At 40.9% G+C, this 21,069-nt stretch overlaps 1 protein-coding gene across 1 annotated transcript in view; it reads left to right on the top strand.

Annotated features, from left to right (window-relative positions):
• The window catches only part of MYH15 (myosin heavy chain 15), a 124,410-nt gene that overhangs the window by 23,409 nt on the left and 79,932 nt on the right, over window positions 1-21,069 (top strand). Inside the window, exons 11-13 of the mRNA XM_044771643.2 lie at window positions 9,350-9,468; window positions 13,971-14,120; window positions 14,731-14,901. Coding sequence (XP_044627578.2) covers window positions 9,350-9,468; window positions 13,971-14,120; window positions 14,731-14,901 — 440 coding nt within the window. The remainder of the gene's footprint in view (window positions 1-9,349; window positions 9,469-13,970; window positions 14,121-14,730; window positions 14,902-21,069) is intronic.

Genomic DNA, 21,069 nt, shown 5'->3' with positions numbered 1-21,069 from the left:
TGTTTGGCCTTGAGACTCCTTGCAGAGAGGAGGAGGAGATAACGAATCCAGGTGGTTGTCCTTGGTCATTTGTCTCCACGGCAGATAGCAGATTCTGGAGCCAGGGAGTAAGCAGGGAATGAGTGCTTTTGTTTTAACCCCGTGTATGCTGGGTTTAATGTAGGGAAATGGATATCAGGGCTGGTATCAGTACCTCACGTAAATGGAATCATACAATATTTGTCCTTTTGTGACTGGCTTATTTCACTTACCGCAATGTCTTCAAGATTCATCCATGATGTAGTATGTATCAGAATTTCATTCCTATTTAAGGCTGAATAATATTCCATTGTGTATCTATTCCACATTTGGTTTATCCATTCATCCATTTATGGATACTTGTGTTGCTTCCACTTTTCACTGCTGTGAATGATGCTGCTCTGAACGTTGGTGTCCAAATATCTGCTCAAGTCTCTGCTTTCAAATCTTTTGTTTATGTGCCAGGAGTGAAATTGCTGCGTTAAATGGTAATTCTAGGTTTAAGTTTTTGAGGAAATACCAGACTATTTTCCACAGTGGCTGCACCATTTTACATTCCCAACAGCAATGTACAAGGTTTCCAATTTTTCCACATCTTCACCAATATTTGTTGTTTTCTGGGGTTTTTTGATAATAGCCATCCTAGTGGGTGTGAGGTGGTATCTCATTTTGGTTTTGATTTGCATTTCCCTAATGATTAGTGATGTTGAGTATCTTTTCATGGGCGTATTGGCCATTTGTATATCTTGTTTGGAGAAATATCTATTCTGGTCCTTTGTCCATTTTTGAATTGGGTTTTTTTGTTTTCATTATTCAACAAGTAATTTTTCACCTTTTATTTTATTTTTAATTTATTTTTCAATTATTTTATTGAGGTCACATTGGTTTATAATTGGTTTATTGTATAATTTCAGGTATACATTATTATATATAATTTTCTATATAGACTGCATCTTGCTCACCCCAAATAGTCTAGTTTTTAATCTGTCACCATACATATGTGCCCCTTTACCCTTTTGGCTTGCTCCACACCCCCTTCCCCTCTGGTAGCCACTAATCTGTCCTCTTTACACATGTGTTTGTTTATCTTCTACGTATGAGTGAAATCATATGGTATTTGTCTTTCTCTATCTGGCTTATTTTGCTTAACATAATACCCTCAAGTCCATCCATGTTGTTGCAAATGGGATGATTTTGTCTTTTTTATGGCTGAGTAGTATTCCGTTGTATATATATACACCATATCTTTTTTATCCATTATCCTTGGGTTGCTCCCACATCTTGGCTATTGTGAATAATGCTGCAATGAACACAGGAGTGCAGAAGCCTCTTTGAATTGTTGATTTCAAGTTCTTTGAATAAATACCCAGTAATGGGATAGTTGGGTCGTATGGTATTTCTATTTTTAATTTTTTGAGAAATATTCATATTGTTTTCCATAGTGGCTGCACCAGTTTGCATTCCCACCAGCAGTGTCTGAAGGTTCCCTTTTCTCCACACCTTCTCCAACATTTGTTATTTTTTTGACAAGTAGTTTTTGAGGTCAATATGTGCCTGTGCTGGGACTATTATTGATGCTGTGGATTTACCTGTGAATATGGTATCATCCCTGTTCTGCCTGTCTAATATGGTAGAGACAATAAATATATAAACAGACAAATATGCATGAAATTATAATTTAAAAAAAGCAGAGTAAAAGATTAAAGAGTAATAAGAGTTAGGGGTTTTTTGTAGATGAAGTGGTCAGAAGTTCCCTCAGAGAAGAGGACACAAGCACAGACGGGAATGAAGTGAGGGAGTGTTACCTGAAGATCCTGTAAACATCTTGTGATTCATACATATTAATATATGCTTTTATGGCATCTTATTTTGCTGCTTTATTTTGTTTTTGTCATTATTTTCTTGCTTTTTCCATCTTTTGAAACAAAGTTTTTTGAAGAATTATTTTTATTAGAAAAATGAGGCATACTTATTAAAAAATCAGAAAACATAGATGAACAAATGAGGCACATAATCTCATCCAGTCTTGCTCGTGGTTCCTTCTCAGATTCTTTGATGGAGTGTCCTTGTTTTCCTTACTTCTAACTGCTATGGGGCTGCTGGCCTCAATCCTTGAGTCTTTCCTCTGCTCATTTCTTAGGTGATTATCTCAAACTCACCATGTATAGAATCGAGCTCTTCATCTCACCCTGCCCCTGCCACCAGCTCTTCATTTCTCAGTCTTCTTAATAAATGTCAGTTGGATTCTCCCAGTTGCCCTGACTGAGATCTTAGAGTCATCCTGAACTCCTCTCTTTCTTGTTGTGTCTACCTTTAAACATATGAAACCTCACAACTACTCACCAGGACCACGCCCACTGCCACCACTCAGTCCGAGCCACCGTTTCTTACCAGATTGTTGCCACAGCCTCCTTACTGGTCTCCTTGTCTCCACCCATGTCCCGTTACCGATAGTGCTGCACGTGGCAGCCCGCGGTCATCCTTTCATAGTGTGTCAGTCCATGTTTTCTCTTCTGCTCTAGACTCACCATCTGAACTCAAAATACATCCCCAGTCCTCATCACAGCCTCCTTGTCCTCTTTGATACCTCTCCAAATCTGTCTCTAATCCCATCTCCTACTGTGATATTGTGATTTATAATAAAAAATTTATATTTGGTCTTTGTCCGGTTGCTGGGAGAGAGCTCCTAAAACCCTTGGAATATCCTAAGAAGTGAGAGCAATAAAGGTGTTTTTTGGCTTTTTTTGAGGAGGATTAGCCCTGAGCTAACATTCATGCCCATCTTCCTCTGCTTTATATGTGGGATGCCTCCTGCAGCATGGCTTGATGAGCGGTGCGTAGGTCAGTGCCTGGGATCCATACCGGCAAACCCTGGGCTGCTGAAGCCCTGGGAGAGGAGAGGGAGCAGAGATTTAATCAACCAGGCCTATGTAATGAAGCTGCATAAAAACCCCAAAGGACAGCGTTTGGAGAACTTCTGCCTTGGTGAGCACGTGAAGACTTAGGGAGAGTGGTGCTCCCGGAGAGGGCGTGGAAGCCTGGTGCCCCTTCCTCATACCTTTCCCTTGGCATCACTTCCATCTGGCTGTTCCTGAGTTATATCCTTTTATAACGAACTGTTGATCTAGTAAGTAAAATGTTTCTCTCAGTTCTGTGAGCCTTTCACAAATTAATTGAACTCGAGGAGGGGGTTGTCAGAACCTCTGATCTATAGCTGGTTGGTCGGTAGCCCAAGTGACAACGTGGGCTTGTGATTGGCTTCTAAGTGGGGGGTGGGGCTGGGGCTGCAGTCTTGCAGGACTGATCTCTTAACCTGTGAAATCTGATGCTATCCCAGGTAGATAGAGTCAGAACTGAGTTGAACTGTAGGATGCCCAGCTGGGGTCGCAGAATTGCTTGCTGTGGACTTCACCCCTGACCCCTGCCACAGGGATTGGGTACAGAACATTCACCCATCATTTCCCCTTCTCTCCATCCCCTCCACTCAGCCCCACTGGTCTCTTGGCTCTTCTGGGAGCATGACAGCACTCCTCTTGCTGGATGTTTTCCCTGACTCCTCTTTCTATGTGGAGCTCTCTTTTCCTGGGCATCCTCATGGCTTACTCCCTCACTTTATAGAGGTAACTTCTTGGATGTTACCTTATCAGAAAAGCCTTCCCTGACCACCCCCACCACTTTCCCATCACTCCCATCACATCCATCCCCTTACCCTGAAAATTTTTCTTCGTGTCATTCATTCAACTATTTTTTATTGACCGTCCTACCCCCCAATCCCCATCAGCTGTAAGAGCAGGGACCTAATTTGGTGTGTTTACAGCTGTTTTTCTAGGTTTTAAAACAGTGCCTGGCACATAGTAGGAGATACTTATTTGTTAAGTGAATCCTACCTACTCAGGAACGATCATTGTTAACACTACAGGATGAATCTTTTATGTCTTTTTCAAGGTGATTATGCTCAGGTAACTTTTTAAAATAAAAAAATACGTGATTCCACTCTTTGTCTTGTTTCATTTAGATTTTTTCACTATATTATATGTGAACGTCTTTCATCTTTTCTGCAATATCCTTGTAGACGGCCACAAAAAATTCCGGTTTATGGATGTACCATAATTAACTTAAATATCTCTTATTATTGAATACTGAATTTTTTTTTCTAGATTTTTGCTATCATGGGCAAAGTTTTGATAAATATCCTTATAGATTCAAAAATATATATATTATTTTTTTAATTTTAATTTTAATTAATTTATTTTTTTAAATTTTTTTTCCTTTTTCTCCCCAAAGCCCCCCAGTACATAGTTGTATATTTATATTATTTTTTTAGAATGAACTTCTGGAAGTAATTTTTTCTCTTGAATTGTCCTATATTTTACAATTTACATTCCCGTCAGTAGCATATGAGTGTGACTTTCTCATTAACTTCACCAGTATTAGCAGTGATCGTTTTTCTCTTGCCAATTAGCTAGGTTTTGTTTTACATTTAAGTGTTAATAAAGTTAATTTTTTTGTATGTTATTACCTGTTTGTATTTTTTCTTTCTTTTGGATTTTTATTTCTATACTTAGCCCATTTTTAAAATGGAGGTACTTTTTTTTTTAAATTGATTTCTAAGGGCTGTTAATATATTCAGCTTCAATCATTTTTTCCCAGTTAATCATTTAGGAAGGAATTGACGGGCTGGACAGATGGAGAAGAGGATGGAAAGGGGAGGACACCCAAACCTGAGGGGGCATCCTCACTTTTACCTCTTTCTGGAGTTCCACCCCCACATTTCTCCCCCTCTACGGTGTGTTCCTGGTGCCCTAAACTCTGCGTGGCTAAGCTCGGTGTATCATCTTCTTCCTCAAGTGATTTCTGTTGAGTTTGCTCTTCGTATTCACGCTGCTGCTCCTCTCACTGCTCTCAGGCTGGAACCTCTCAGTCATGTTTCTCAGCCTCTCCTTTCCCTTTCCTGTTACTAGTTTAGACTGTAGGCACCTTGCACTTGGGTGTCTTGCAATGGGTTCACTTTGTCTGTACTCTTTCCACTCTGGTCTGTCTTGAATACTTCCACAAAGTTCGCTGTTCAGAAGCCTGACTCTAATTTTGCCATTTCTCTGCCCAAAGCTCCTTTAACATTTCCCCATTCTTTAACTAATACCTTATAGTGACATCAGATGTCTTCTGTGAGCAGAAACCACTTGCTTCTCTCAGTTTATCACTCGGTCCCTGACAGCATGGTCCAATCTGTCTTGTCTGACCATTGCCACTCTCTTCCGCCTCTGTGCCTTTGCATCGTGTACTTCTGTTTCCCATGTTTGCCTATCAAACCACTTCTCATCCATCAAGGCTCAGATCAAATGCTGTTTCTTTTCTGGAACCTCCCTGGTCATTCAGTCCAGAAGGGATCTCTCCCTATTTCAGACTTCCCTAATGCTCGATTTCTTTGTCTCTCATGCAGTAGTTTTACTGACCTGATGTTTTCCCTGTGCTTTATTTACTATCGTGGATCGTAAACTCCTTGATGCCCAGGATTCGTCTTGTTTAATCTGTCTTCTTACCACAGAATCTAGCACCAGGCCTTGCACACAGCAAGTGCTCAGTAAACTTTGTTCAATAAATTAACAAAATATGCACAGCTCGAAAATCATATTCTAACCCCACCTAAAAGACTAATTGAATGTCATTGTCATAACCCCTCTTTCAGATTAGCCGGATTGTGGATTGACAAAACTGAATTTTGTTCCTTTCTTTATATCTGGTTATTTACAGATGGGACTGAACTGGGATAGAATCGTAAAGTTCGAAAGGACTGTCTTTTGTTTTTCTTGCCCTCCTTTTTGCCTTGCCTGTTCTCAGGTGAGGTCAGACCTCGTCTCCATCTTCTTGACTTCACAGTGTACTTACGAAACCTGGGTACCGTTCTCCAGAGGGTAGTTCTCAAACTTGGCTGCACTTCAGATTCACCCGAGGAGCTTTTAAATTTTGGAGGCTCAGGCCTCACACAGACCAAAGAAAACCAAGCTCTGGGGATGGATGCTGACATCAGTGTTTGCTTTTACAACATGCCAGGGGACCCCAGTGTGTGGCCAAGGTTGAGGACCACTGTAATAAGGTCTCTTCTTTATGTGAGGTTTTATATAAGGTCTTTATATAACGAACAAACAATAAGGTTTGTTCTCAAACCTTCATGTGTATCAGAATCTCCTGGGGAACATGATGAATATAGGCCCAGACCCTAACCTCTGTCGGCAAGCCCAGTCCTTTGTGCCTTTAGTAGCTTTCCAGGCTATTCTCATCCACACTAACATTTGAGAACCTCTCCTCTGGCTACATGTTACCTCTCCCAGGTAAGATCACACAGCTCAGTTCAAATCCATAGCTTTGTTCACAAAGTCCTGAGGGAATGATGTATATTGGTGGGAATTTCATAAAGCCTCTTTTGGGAACACATCAGGTCACAGGATGAAAACGTGTCTACAGACATTACTTATTCACAGTAGCATCTCCTGAAGGCCTGATGGACATTTATTCATAGATTTAAACTATTTTCAACTTTGTTGTAAAACTGTAAACTTTTAGTGCAAATGAAGTAATTTATTTTTTGGAACATGATAACCACTATTGTTTTCTTTCCCAAAAAAGATGGAGAACACATGTAATGTATAATATACACCTGTGGGATACATCCAAGGCATACTAGTCCTGTCTGTCGGTACTTGGATGTCTCTGGAGTGGGTGAGAAATAATTCCGTAAAGTTGGATGCTGCTTCTCTTAGAGCTGAAAGTGGGGTATTGCACAGAGGATATGGGTTTCCTTTGTTCATGGATAAAAATAGACTTCAAGGACTCTTCTTAACATTGGAAAAAGAATGTATGACTTTGAGACTATTATTACCTGTATTGTCCGTCCGCATGATTTCAAAGCTTAGAAAACCCACTCCTGTCTTTTTTTCCCGGACAGATACCATGGAATTGTTCCTTTTTCACATTGTTGGTTGCTATCCATCTCCACTCAGCTTCATCAGGCATGTTGCATTTCTCTCTTTCTTTTAAATATTTTCACTCTGGGTTAGGTGCCCTCTAAAGTCCTTTCCAGGTCAAAAAGTCTGTGGTTCTGACCCACTAGATTCTCAACTTGTAGTAATCAGGCTTTTGTCTCCAAACTTGGCACTCTTAGCAGGCATACCTCTGCTCTACTTTTGACTTTTCCATTTATTTTCCCAAACAAGCTTTGAATTTGGAGGGTTTCATAGCAGCTGAGTACCCAGGCCGTTATCACTGACCTAGAGTAGGTGTGTAGCTTGCGGAAATGTGTGTATAATATATATTGATTTTAGTTAACAAGACAAGCAAACGTAACAAGCTTTTTAAGGCTTTCTGAAAAGTTTAAAGGCCCACAAAAAGGAAATGGATATCATGAGTACAAATGACATGTAGCTCTCTAATTGAGTTTGGTTTTTACTTTATTCTCTGTTTGTGGTTATTGCTCAGGAAATTTTGGACTTCTGCTTGGCAAAGGAAGGAAAAACTGCATTTCCTTCTGTTACTAGACATTATTTTACAGAGTGACTGCATCAGCTATACTAGGATGTCTCAGGATTCATTTAAAATGGAAGACATAGCAGAGAAGTTTCAGATGAGTGAAATATTTCTTTTGTTTGGGGCTGGCCCCGTGGCCGAGTGGTTAGGTTCGCGTGCTCTGCTGCAGGCGGCCCAGTGTTTCGTTGGTTCGAATCCTGGGCGCGGACATGGCACTGCTCATCAGACCACGCTGAGGCAGCGTCCCACATGCCACAACTAGAAGAATCCACAACGAAGAATACACAGCTATGTACTGGGGGGCGTTGGGGAGAAAAAGGAAAAAATAAAATCTTTAAAAAAAAAAAAATATTTCTTTTGTTTGATAACTGAAGAAATCTACAATGTGAGATGTTCTTGTAACTTTTTGCCTGTGGCATTTCTTTTGTCCTTGTAATGTTTTAGCACAAGATGTGATGCACACCTATTTCCTTTTCCTTCTGATAACACTCATTCTTCTCGCCTTCTTTCCTCAGAAGATGGAAGCACTGTTTGATACAATTGTGTGGGTTGCAAGTATTCTTGTTGGACAGCAGAGGGCACTATGGAACAAGCAGAGACTTCACAGGAGGAAAGGTTTTGGATAGGTACTGGGCCAGCATCCTGGCTTCTGGTGGTTGGTCATTGTCTTGAATTATCAAACTATGTGGCCGAAGTCTCTGTTCATTGAAAGAGTCCACAAGTATATACATAGAAGGGAAAAATAGGCAAATAATAAAGATGAGATTTTCCATGTCCTTTAAATAAATGTTTCTTTTTAGAAGAGGGCCAGTATCAAGAAATAGATTCTTTTTTAATTTGAACTGTAATTCACATACCGTAAAATTAATCCTTTTAAAGCATACAATTCAGTGAGTTTTAGTGTATTCACAATGTTGTGTAACCATCTGCACTATCTAATTCCAGAACATTTCATTACTCCAAAAAGAAATCCTGTACCCGGTAGTAGTTACTCCCCATTCCTTTCTCTACCCAGACCCTGGCAACCACAAATCTACTTTCCATCCCTATAGATTTGCCTGTTCTGGACAGTTCATATAAATGGAATCATACAACACGTGGCCTTTTGTGTCTGGCTCCTTTCATTTAGCATAATGGTTTCAAGTTTCATCCATGTTGTAGCATACATCAGTATTTCACTCCTTTTTATGGCTGAATAATATTCCGTTGTATTTATATACCACATTTTGTTTATCCATTCATCAGTTGATGGACATTTGTATTTTTTCCACTTTTTGACCATTACGAATGATGCTACTAGGAACGTTTGTGTGCAACGTTTTTGTGTGAGCATGTTTTCATTTCTATTGGGTATATGCCTAGGAGTGGAATTTCTGTGTCCTGTAGTAACTCTGTGTTTAACTTCTGAGTAGCTGCCAAACTGTTTTCCATAGTGGCTGTACCAGCAAGGTATGTTACATTCCTACCAGGAATGTATAAGGGTTCCAATTTCTCCACATCTTTGCCAACAGTTGCTATTGTCTGTCTTTTTGATTATAGCCATTGTAGTGGGTGTGAAGTGGCATTTCATTGTGGTTTTGATTTGCGTTTCCAAGAAATAAAGTCTTTTAAACATTTAGAATTCAGGCATTTATTTCAAAACTACAATCTACCTTACTGTATCAGTCTAAACACACATCCTTCAGTCTGCTGGGTAGTCCATTTGGCTATAATGGAATGAATTTTAACAGTGTTTTTCTCTCCCCTCTCGCCCCTCCTCCCTCCCCTCCCCTTTCCCCCTCTCCCTCCTTCCTTCCTTTCTTCTAACCAGGTGCTGACAAAGCTGCTTTCCTCATGGGCATTAACTCCTCTGAGTTGGTGAAGGGCTTGATCCAGCCTAGAATCAAAGTTGGTAATGAATATGTCACTAGAGGTCAAAATGTAAAACAGGTAAGGTGATATTTCAAGAGTATTATGATTCTGTGATCTTGTAATAATTGTATACATATTGTATATTTTTCAACTTCTGATGATATCTGCAACAAGAGCTTCTATAAAAAAAGCAAAAAAAAGGCTACTATGATGAGTATTCCAAATGTTTTCATTTGTGATACATCCCACAGCAAATGCCCTTGTGTTAAGAGTCTTTCTGGTCTGAAACATAACATTTTGACAGTTTCCCTTAGGTAACAAGTCTTTTTGCAGATGCAGGCAAGCCCTTTGCTTGTGATCAACGTCTTTGTTGTCCAGCTAAAAAGCTGTCAAAGCTAACGGTTCCTGATGTGAATAAAATTGGCAAATTTGCTTTCTTTGTCTATTTAGAATATTGACTTTTTAGAGTAACACATTAGTTGAGAATGGGTTTCAGAACACACTGAAGCTAGTATTTGAAGGGAGGGGGATTGAGAACAGAGATGAGAAATGGAAGGTCACATAGCTTTGCTCGGCATCCAGGAGAATGTCTTCATGGTAGGATAGCAAGTGCTCTGAGGACTGCTGATCTGAATAAATATTCCCAGGCTGCTGGGTACTGAGCCCATCTAAGCATGCTAGTGCATTTCAAAATAATAGTAATTTGCATCTGTAACATGTGTTAGTCAGTATGAGAGAGGCTGTGCTGCAGTGGCACATACACACTAGAATCTCAGGGACAACAAAATAAACATTTAATTCTTCTCGCACCAAGCCCAGTACAGACTGGACAGCCTTGTTCCCTTCTGTAGTTAGCCCGTCTGGAGGACACAGCCTCCCAAACTGCTGCTGCACGAGGGGAGAAGATAACTTGTGGAGCAGGTGCACCCACCTTAGCTGCTGGGACTAGAGGTGCTATCGCTTGCACTAATAGTCTATCAGTGAGAGTTAGTCAGATTATCCCCGTAGCTACAGGGAGCTGAGGCATGCAGTCTTTCTGGAGAGAGAAAACGCTAACATCACATACAATATGTGTAAGGTATTCACAGGTATCACCTCCTTCCATTCTTACAACAGTACCCAGAGGTAAGCAGGGCAGCAATACTTATCATCTGTCTTTCCAGTGGAGGAAACTGAGTCAGGAAACATAAGCAACATTCCAGAGGACGCACAGCGAGTCTTCAGGCGGTATTTAGTCTTCCTCTATATGCATCCTGAATCCGAAAAAGAGACAGACAAATGTACGAATGTGTGGTGGAAGACAGTTATTTTGACTACAATAAACTCTATTTCCTTTGGCACATCAAGGTATCTGATGTGACTATGTTACTTAAAACATTTCAATAAGTAATCAAAATCAATGTCCTGGTTGAGCTTACTCTCTAAATCATTAACTCTGCTTCCACCATAATGCCAACTGTACCGAAAGAACTTCCTTACAGTGTTGGTCCTCCCTGGTAATCTGAGCTCCTCGAGGCGGGGACTGTGTCTAATTTATCTTAGCACCCTCGGCACTTAGCACAGTGCCCTGCAAGCTGTAGGTACTCCATAAATGTTAAAATGAACTAAATCGAGCTGAACTTGAACCGTGATCAGCAGGACAGGTATTTGAGCTGTTTCTTGGTACATGAGGTTAGATGTATTTGGTAGTTTCTTGCTTTTTAAGACATTCACCACCACATGCACGCATGACATGCTATGATTACAGAACAAGGACTTTCTCTGTATAAAACTAATGAGCCCATAAGAGGACTGAAATCAAACCTTCTCCTCTTTAATCCTGTGTTCTCTGGGACTGAGTTACCATGCCAGCCTTTACCATAATAGAACCAGCGAAGCAAGCTAATATTTTATTATTCAACATTAAAAGAAAAAAAACCCCTCATCCTCCAACCTCTCTCCCTCTCTCTCTCTGTCTGTTCCTCCCTTTCCTGGAGATGTAGTAAGAAAGCACACTGTAAGGCTTTTCTTTTCATAGGAATTTTAATGACTTTATAGAGACAATTGCCATTGCTAAGAATAGAGATGTATATGCTCTGTTGATGACAATTGCAAAAGATGGCAAAAATTCTTGCAGTGTTAACACTCTATACAAAATTTAGTTCTAGCTCTAATGCTAACTAACTCTGGGACCTCAGTCAAATACCTTCATCTCTCTGAGCATCCCAATGAAGAGGTTGAATTTCTTTGTGTGTCTCACTGGAGGGGTGATTGGTGCCTAAATAAAACAGTTCTTCATGTTAGAGAGTGTCCTGCACATTGTAGGAGATTTTACATCCCTGCTCCCTAAATGCCAGTAGCATCCTCAGTCACGATGACAACCGGAAGATGCCCTCCCTCCTTCCAAAGGCACTCCTCCTCTGGGGGAGGTACCACCCCATGTTGAGAGCCACTCTACGTGGTTATCAAGACTGAGGTTCTTCAGGTCTAGTTTTTTTATGGTTCCATGAAAGTTCTTACTATGCCTTTTAGAAATTTATTTTAATTTAAAAAGATTAATAATAATAACAATGTGTAGTCATTGACTACTTACTATGGGTGGCATGCTAAGTGCTCTGTATGGATATCTCATGCAATTGAGCAGCAAGCCTGAAAAATTGCTCTTATTTATATTTCCATTTTACAGTTAAAGACAGTGAATCTTACAAATATTCATGACTCAAAGTAACATAGCGAGTAAATACTGGAGTGAGGATGAGGAAGCGATAAAAGTGGGAGGAGGATGGGAAAAGGAGAGCTAACATTTACTAGATACTAACTGCCAAATGTTGTGCAATGTATATTTACATCCTCGGTCTCGCTGCATCTCTCCCAACAACCCTGAGATATGCATATCTTAATATTGTTATTTTATAGCTGAGAAAGGCAGGAATCAAAGTGATTAAAACTATGGTTCTTTGATTCCACTTCTTTGTTTGTTTTTGTTTTTTCTCTTATGTACTATTTCTCCTTGGTAATCAAAACCTTCTGTGAGCTAAGACACAGGTCTACTTAGTCCCTGAAAAGCGAATGTGTAGGTTTAGATGCTGCATTCCTCCTTCATTGGACAGAAAATGATTAGGATGATGAATTAGTGGGAAGTTTATTGGCTTGTTGGTTTCATTCATTCATGCAGCAGACAGCCTGCCCTCTATTTCTGCCTCTGCCTACATCTTCAGGCTTTCTTCCTGTGTTTTTCACTCCTCCCTACCCCTGGCCACACGGTTTCTCTCCCACTCCCAATTCTCAAGTATTTAGGGAAGTACAAGGGGGTGAGCAAGTTAGTCATGTTCTTTTTAAAGTTTCAAAGTGACTGCTGTGGACAGCGAGTGATTTCCTTGGTGCTTCAGAGGACTAAAATCATTCCTGGTGCTTTATTTGTGCGGGTGTGCTCTTGACGCCGAGAATAAAAAACTGTGATGCCATCCGGCTTATGGATTGCTGTGGAAATGACTCGAGATAACTGATCAGAGAGTGGGTGACTCATAACTAAATCACCACCAGACACCAACTGGCTCCTGCTGCGGTCTCTCTCCTGGGCAGCCGAAGGATGGATGCTATAGGCCGATTTTAAATGTTAAGTGGTTGGAGCACATTATACTTCCAGGCTTGGAGAATGTCCAGCTGGAATTCACTCCTACTGGGAGTCTGTCAGAAACCTGCTACTACAGCAGCCACTTCGCATCACGGAATCAGGATCTGCACTCCTGCAGCAGCATCCAGGCGCAGAGGTTGGAGCTCTCCCCAGGAGAGTATGTTAGAGCCTCTGCCGCACACCTCCAGGGAGAGGAAATGCAGCCTGAGTTCTACGCTAGGAGAATCTGAGTCAGAAGGATGCACTAAGTTGCTATTCTCCCTACAGGGAGTTGAGAGCAGCACTGGGAACTAATATAATAAAGAAGATGGAAGCTGAGGCTAGAAAGAACCTTCTAGAGTGTAATTCAGGTGAAGATACTGCAGCCCAGGGAGGTTGAGTCACTCTCCAAAGGCTGCACAATATATTAGCAGCAGCAACAGCAGCAGCAGGAAAAGGGCTAGAGAGTCCAGATTCTTAACCTCTCTACCAGTACTTATCAAACTGTACGTACACAGGCATCAGTTAGGGATGGTGTTAGAGTGCAAATGCTGATTCACAGGCCTGGGACCACTTGCTGAGATCCTGAGAGTTGGCATCTTTAACAAGCTCCCAGGGGACACTGATGCTGCAGTCTGGGGACCAGACTTTGATCAGCGAGGCTTTAGAGCACATGTCCACCCTACCCCAGAGTGTTTGGTCCTTTGCTGATAGGAACGGGATTTCTCTCTCAGGATGATCTGTAGGGAGGCACCAGACTAGCTCACCTGCTTCCCCCGCCTCTCTTCCCCTCTCCTTCTGTCCCTCCTTTCTGCTTTTCTTCCCTTCCTTGCTTCTTCCCTTTCTCTGTTTTCAGCAGCATGCTAGAACCACAGAAAGTCAATAAATATATCCTGATTTTACTAGAAGGTGGTTGCTGATGGAGAATGCCCAGAATTAAAATGCACACTGCTGTCAGACGAAGGAGTGCTTTCAATGTGATTTCCAGGTGACCTATGCTGTTGGCGCCCTGTCCAAGTCCATATATGAAAGGATGTTCAAGTGGTTGGTGGCACGTATGAACAGAGCCCTGGATGCCAAGCTGTCAAGGCGGTTCTTCATTGGCATTCTTGACATTACTGGTTTTGAAATCCTTGATGTAAGTATATCTGGTAAGAATGAGGTCAATGCGTATTTACAAGATTAGAAAATGTGAACTGAACGTCAGAAAATGTAGTCAAAGCAAATGAAATTCATTCTGTGCAAACCTTAAGAGCTACTTTGGTTGGAAAAGAGCTATTATTAATATGAAAAAATAACTATTATAATTAATAATGTGAACAGATTAATTCAGCCTTAAATAAAATTAAATATAGGTAAAGGAATCTTTTGTGATTTTGAATTTTAATATCATGTTATTTTCTTGTAATAATCTTTAGTTTGTGGATGTATCTGAGGGAGGTAAGAATTTAATTGAGCATTTGTTATTTGTTGGGTCTATTGACATCATATGGTAGTGGTTATTGTTTTCTCTCTACCGCTCATTTTTCCAAGTGGACCTCAATTTTATTTTATTTTATTTTTTTATTGAAGTATATTTGACGATTAAAAAATGTATATGTTTAAGGTGTGCAATTTGATGATTTGACACACATATACCGTCATGAAATAATCACCACAATTAAGCAATTAATATATCCACAAGTCAGAGAATGACTATTTTCTCAATTTATTTTTCTCTCTCTTCCCACCTCTTCACATCTTTGAAGTATAACAGCCTTGAGCAACTTTGCATTAATTTTACCAATGAAAAATTACAACAGTTCTTCAATCAGCACATGTTTGTTCTGAAGCAAGAGGAGTACAGGAAAGAAGGCATTGACTGGCTGCCCATTGACTTTGATCTGGGTTTGCAAGCCTGCATAGATCTCGTTGAGAAGGTAATGCATGTTTTTCTCCTTGTCTGTTTTCATTTAAGGAGAGTTGTCCCTACTTGCCATGTTGATCCATGTCAGGACGCAGGCTCCGTCAGTCCTGGGCATGGGAAATGGGGCAGGAGAGCTCTGCACATTTTCTCTTAATGGTCTTCGTGTGCAGCACCCGTGGCATCCTCACTAAACTCTCGCGTCAGTTAGCCCATTCCATCATCCTTAACGCAGGCTGTCGCCAGGCATTTGCTGCTTATGCATGGCCTCCACCGTTAATGCGTGAGGAAACTTGTCGAGATTAAAAATGGTCATGCTCTTGACTGGAAAAACACAGAGCTGAAAATATGAGCACTGTAGGGCCTGGCTGATTAACATAAGGTGAATGAGTAGACCCAGAGCTGCTTAATGAAATTTGGCAAATTAGCATGCAAACAAACAAGTGCCATAAATCCTCAAGGCCACTATCTTGCCGGATGTAGTTTGTTCATTTAATTGGACAAGTACCAGTTAGTTTAAGTAATTTATGACAATACTTCATGGCTTATTAGTAAATTAGCTGCAGTGTATGTTTTCTGAGTTCCCATATTCAGACATCCTTCCGTGTGCTCTGGGAGAGATGAACCAGGTTTGCCGGGGGGATTCAGCTTGGCCTTTCCTGTGGCTTTGTCCACGGGAGCAAGCATGGCGGCGTGTTGGCAGCTCCGTGCCTCTGTGTCCTGCCGTGACCATGGGTTGCAGTGAATTCTGCATACAGGTCTGGCAGGGCCCCGGCCTACTGGTTTTAGCATTTTGAATGCTCTCTTCAGCACTGCTGTCACATTTGATTCTCAACAACCCTGTCAGGAAGGGGCTAGGGTGACCGACCTCTCACTGTCCTTTGCAGGCTTCAGAGTTTATCAATCAGTGTCCTATCAATTTTATTTATTAGGCTTTAGGTGAAACTAAATCTTCCTTGAAAATAGCCCTTGTTCCTCACAGAAGTGGATGTCACATTGATTTTATTTATTTTAGAACCAGCGAACTTCCTGAGGGGAGGACAGACATTTAAAAAATAATGAAAATGAACCAACTTGTGAGCTGATTAAAAAAAAAATAAAAATAATGACCCAACCGTGATCTGGTCAATGCTAGCTGGCATTATGAAAGCTGTACTTTTCTGATTAGAAATGAAACAAAAGAACTGGAGCTCCTTAGAGGGACAGATTTACCTTCTGGCAATTGTCACCTGTAATATCTACTCACTCTGATAGGGCACGACACTGTTTTCAGGCAGGAAGGTGGCACATAGACGTTCTTCAGAGCCTGATAGGTCTGTGAATGTTACTGATTTTTAGTGGATCTGAAGCCTATGGTCTCATTTATGCCAATCTCAGTCATTCCAAATAACCCACTAGCAACATGGATGTAATTTCCTGTTGCATTTTCTATTGACGTGATAAAATGAGAAAAAAAAACCTGACCAGATGGTAGAGGAAAAGATAAGTCTGGTTTCCTATGAATGATTTCAAAGATATCGAGGTCAGGCAAATGAGGAACACCGAAACCTTTCTTTAAATAATTCTGTATTTTGAAAAGATCATTGTGTTTGTTCGGGCTACGTGATGAAAAATTGTAGTAAATATTAATGATCAAAATTGTTCCTTGAAATAGAATGAATCATGGGAAGTTTTCAAAGTTTGAAAGAACTAAAATACATCAATATGTGTAAAATGTCTGACAGCAAGCATCTGTGTGTATATATGTAAAGAGAACAGATTTTCGTACATAAAAGTTTTGTATTTTTAACTTTACAAAAAAGTTTCTATCGAACTGAAAAAAGGTATTTTAAGACCAACGTTAATTGTTAATCTGGTCTTCAAGCATTCAGTGACCTCCTTCTATGTCTATATGAAGAGAAAAAATCTATTACAGGATTAGCTCACACTTACTTCCTTACTTGAAATATTCTAGTTTGTTTAGAACTTGAGCATTAATAATTTACATGTTAAAGCATTAACATATGATTACATATTTATGGTTTTACATAGGTATTGGTGAAGAGATTATTTCTATCATTTTTTTAAACAACTGCATCCAAAATTATACATTTGAAAACTTGGTGTCCCTTCAGCATGGTCCCCTGGAGAGGTTATTCTCCAATAACAGCCCTTTTTGGAAAAGTCCCTCACAGGGTGGGGATTAGGAAAGGTTTTAGATTTTTGCCAGCGTTGAGAGAAAATTACCTGTTTTTGAGTCCAAACTACATGTATTACCTAACTTGATGACATTTTTCGGCTTATTTGTCCAACTTGGCCTGAATAAACTTTGTTTCTACACAACGCTACATGGTCAGACAACAGGAAGTCTCCATGAGCCAGTAGTCAACGGTGTCAGACATCCCAAAGAAGCTTCTAAAATACTTTAAATCCTGGTAGCATCTTGGCAATAAATGGTGTTGCCTCCCAAGTGGGGTTCTTTGGATGTGTTAAGTCTGGTGTCTTTATTATAAAATTAATCACATTAATATCTAGTTATCTCTTGTACATGTGTGAATGTTTTCTTTAAACGTATAACTCCATGCTTTTTTGTTCTCAACTCTTACTTTCTGCCATTCTACTGCCCACAGCAAAGCAGCCCAGGTCCCAGAGCTCACATCCACGTCTTAGTGTTCACTTGTCAATTACTTAACAGGAATGTCCTGAGGACCTAGATTTTAGTCACCTCGGGACCTACTGTGCTCAGGGTTGTGAGAAATGCAAACCAGAGGCATTATCCTGGCGCTCAAGGCACTTAGGGTATGATTGGAAAAATGTATTGGTGAAGAGATCAAAACTTTTACCAGTTTTTTAAATTAAACAAGCAAGTAAATTTATTTAGCAACTACTTGTTTTGACCACTTTTTTGTCACTCCATTGATGAGGGAGGGATTCCTGTAGTGGTGTTATGGGGATGGCTGGACATATGATACCTGACACTGGACAGACGAGATTGACAGCAGCTTATTCGTCACATATACTCACAGCCTTGGGGAGGAGGACGCTGCATGCCTTGCGGGGCCATGATATTTGTACTCGGGAGCAGAAGGAATAAACAGGGGCTGTGGGAAGCAGGCTGTGCAGGAATAATAGGGTGAGGCGGCCATTGATTCCCACTAGAGGAGTGATTGGCTTGTTTGAATAATTCCGTGGCTGGCAGAAACTGAGCCCATTACTCGAGGATGAGCAGGCACTGTGCCTGGTCCCATGGTAAGGAGGGTTGTCTGGCTAGGGGATCTGACCCACAGGAGCACAGCGGGGAGGGGTACTTGTGATTAGGTCATCTGAGGCCCTCCTGGTTTTCCCCTGACGTCAAGTCACACCTAATGTTGAGCCTGAATTTTAGGCCTAATGCCACACTACTGTGTATAAGACTGAATTAAGTGCTGTAGAAAACTTAAGCATTTGTGATAAATACGACCTGCCTTAGGAAGCATGCAGTCAAGTAGGAGATTTGTAGGTCTAATAAATGTAAAAATATGTGTCGGTGTAAATGCAGTAAATGCTCAAAGGCCCATTGAACTCAGATGAGCAGAGGTCACCTCTGCCTGCAGGAATCTATGAAGGCATGGTGGGAAGTAGGTAAAATTTCAGCTAGATCTTAAGACATGGATATGATTTCAGCAGGTGAAGAGAGGAAGATGGTGAGCAGGTAGAGGGATTGGCAAGAGCAAAGGCCTAGAGATAGGAAACGAGGACATGTCCTGAAATGTTAGGTCATCTAGTTAGAGCTTAGAACATACAGATGGAAGTAGCTAGAAGTACAAAAACAGGGTCAGACTGTGAAGGGATTTTAATGAATTTATACCTTATTTTTAGGCAATGGGGAACCAGAGAGTTCTATACCGAGCAATGGAGTAGTCAGAGCAGCTTGTGTTTAATCTGGTGGTTTTGTGTATGGTGTCTGGGCTGGGAGGAAAGGCTCAGGTTAAGGCAGTCATGAAACTGCTATAGCAGTCCAGGTGAGATTGAGAGAGGTCCTGAATCAGGGCAGCAGAAATGGAAATAGTAAGAAAGTGACAGATGTAAAAGAGAGGAAGGCAGAACTGATAATATTTGAAGAGGGAGAGGTTAGATCACTGAAGTTCTGAGTCAGGTCAACTGACTCAAACCATCTACTGTGCAATATAGGACAATTGATACTACGGGGCAGAATATAATTACTTTTTTCCCTGACCTATTTGGAAATTAATTTGCCGGAGGGCCTCATATTTCTTAGAAGCTTTACACCTCCACAGCACTGGAGAAATGGAGAAGACCCTGAAGAAATAGTGTTTTTCCCTCCTCAGCGATTTAGTTGCTACATTTTGAGCTATGACATCTACTTGCTTTACATAAAACTTCCAGTCATCCCCAAACAGAAGTTGGCTTCACTGGCGTCCCAGGGTAATGGCAGTCCTCATGTATGGGAGGTGGCTCTGCTCAAAATGGGGGCTGCTGCTCTTGGTGAATTTGCCACAACCTTGTTGTTAACAGACACCATCCCAGGAGGTGCTTAAACGTTTAAATGATGCATTCAAGCTTTCATTGAGGGTCCACGATAGGTATGGCGGGAAAACATGTGGTACAAGATGGAGTCCCTGCCTCCAAGAGCTTGTCCTCCTTGTCCTCCTTCTTATTTCTTACTTTTCCAAGAACCCAAAAGGTCAATGCTGCCAGGAGCAAAAAAGGTGTTGGTTTCACTTAGGATATTTTGTCCTCACTTAGAGCACTTCACAAATTCGCTCACTGCATCATTCCCCACCTAGATGCCTGGGAGAAAGGAAGATGTCCCAGAACTCTTCAGTACAAGAGTTATTGATGGAATGTTTTTCAACACATTTTCTATAAAATGTGGGTTCTGAGTCTATGAGAACATACAAAGAGGTAGAAAAGCATAGAGCATATATTAGCATGATAGACTCAGGTGGATCACAAACATGATCTTCAAATATCTGATGACCTTCCTTTTAGAAGAAGAATTAGACCTATTTGTATTGGCTCCAGTGGAATAATTTAGAAGAAACGTTTCTAAACTGCAAACAAATTTTCCTTTAATCTATCAACCTCCAGAGTTTTGACTCAAAATTGGTGTGTTCTCTCTCCATGAAAATATTCAAGCATAAGCTAATCTGCAGTTTAGAAGGAAATTCTGAAGGGAATTCAAGGGGCTTTTAGGTGGGTTGGAGAGACCTTTAATGAATGCCTTTCCCAAACCCGAGAGTCTATGGTTCTTAGGTACAAAGTGTTGGTAGAGAATCATGAAATCTGTGTTGTTGGGCCAAGGGGCCGTGTTCTACCTGGGAATTCTCAGGACGTTTTCTCTATACTTCTGTTTTGTCTGTAGTCGACATGTAATGCGCACGTCTTGTCTTCTCGGTTAGATGCTCTGGAGCCAGAACCCATGTCTGACTCAGTTTTAACCCAAAGTGTCTGCTTAGTGATTTGTTCATAGAAGACACTTAAAAAATATTCGCGGAGTAGATAAATGAATATATAAATATGCAAATAGATGTGCACACATAAGAATCCTTGATTTCCTCCCCCCAAACCTGTTTTTCCCTATGTGCATGTACCTTATCTTGGTTAATAGCAGCTTCCATTACCCATTTGCTCAAGCCAAAAACCTGGTCATCCTTCCTCTTTCTATTACAACCCACATTCTGTCCACCAGCAAGCTGTGACTCAGCTGTGCTTTCACCCTATATCACATTTCAATGACTTCTCACAATCTCCAACACTACCGCTAGTCTAGACCAGGGATCAGCAAACTGTGGCTCCGTGGGCGGAATTCAGCCTGCAGCCTGTTTCTGTAAAGAACGTTTCCTAGAACCTGGTCACATCCATTTTATTTGCATATTGTCAGCGGCTGCTTTCAGGGCTGAGGTGACGGCAGAGGTGCCACAGAGACTACGTGCTCCACAAAGTCTAACACAGTCACCCTGTGGCCCTTTACAGAGAAAGTTTGCTGTCAGGGGGCATCAGGTTTCTATCGCATATCCTTGTTTTGTTTTGTTTTTACAACTTTATAAATGTAAGAACTGTTCTTAGCTCCCTGACTTTCCAATACAAGCTTATAGGCAGGATTTGACTCCACTTCACCAACCCCTGTTCTAAACAAATGATCCTTTTTAAGCATAAATCAAATCACATCACTTTATGTTAAAAATCTCCAAAGGCCTCCCAT

This window comes from Equus asinus, chromosome 5, assembly GCF_041296235.1.
Source record: "Equus asinus isolate D_3611 breed Donkey chromosome 5, EquAss-T2T_v2, whole genome shotgun sequence".
NCBI lineage: Eukaryota > Metazoa > Chordata > Mammalia > Perissodactyla > Equidae > Equus > Equus asinus.
This window is presented reverse-complemented; position numbering and strand designations above follow the sequence as displayed.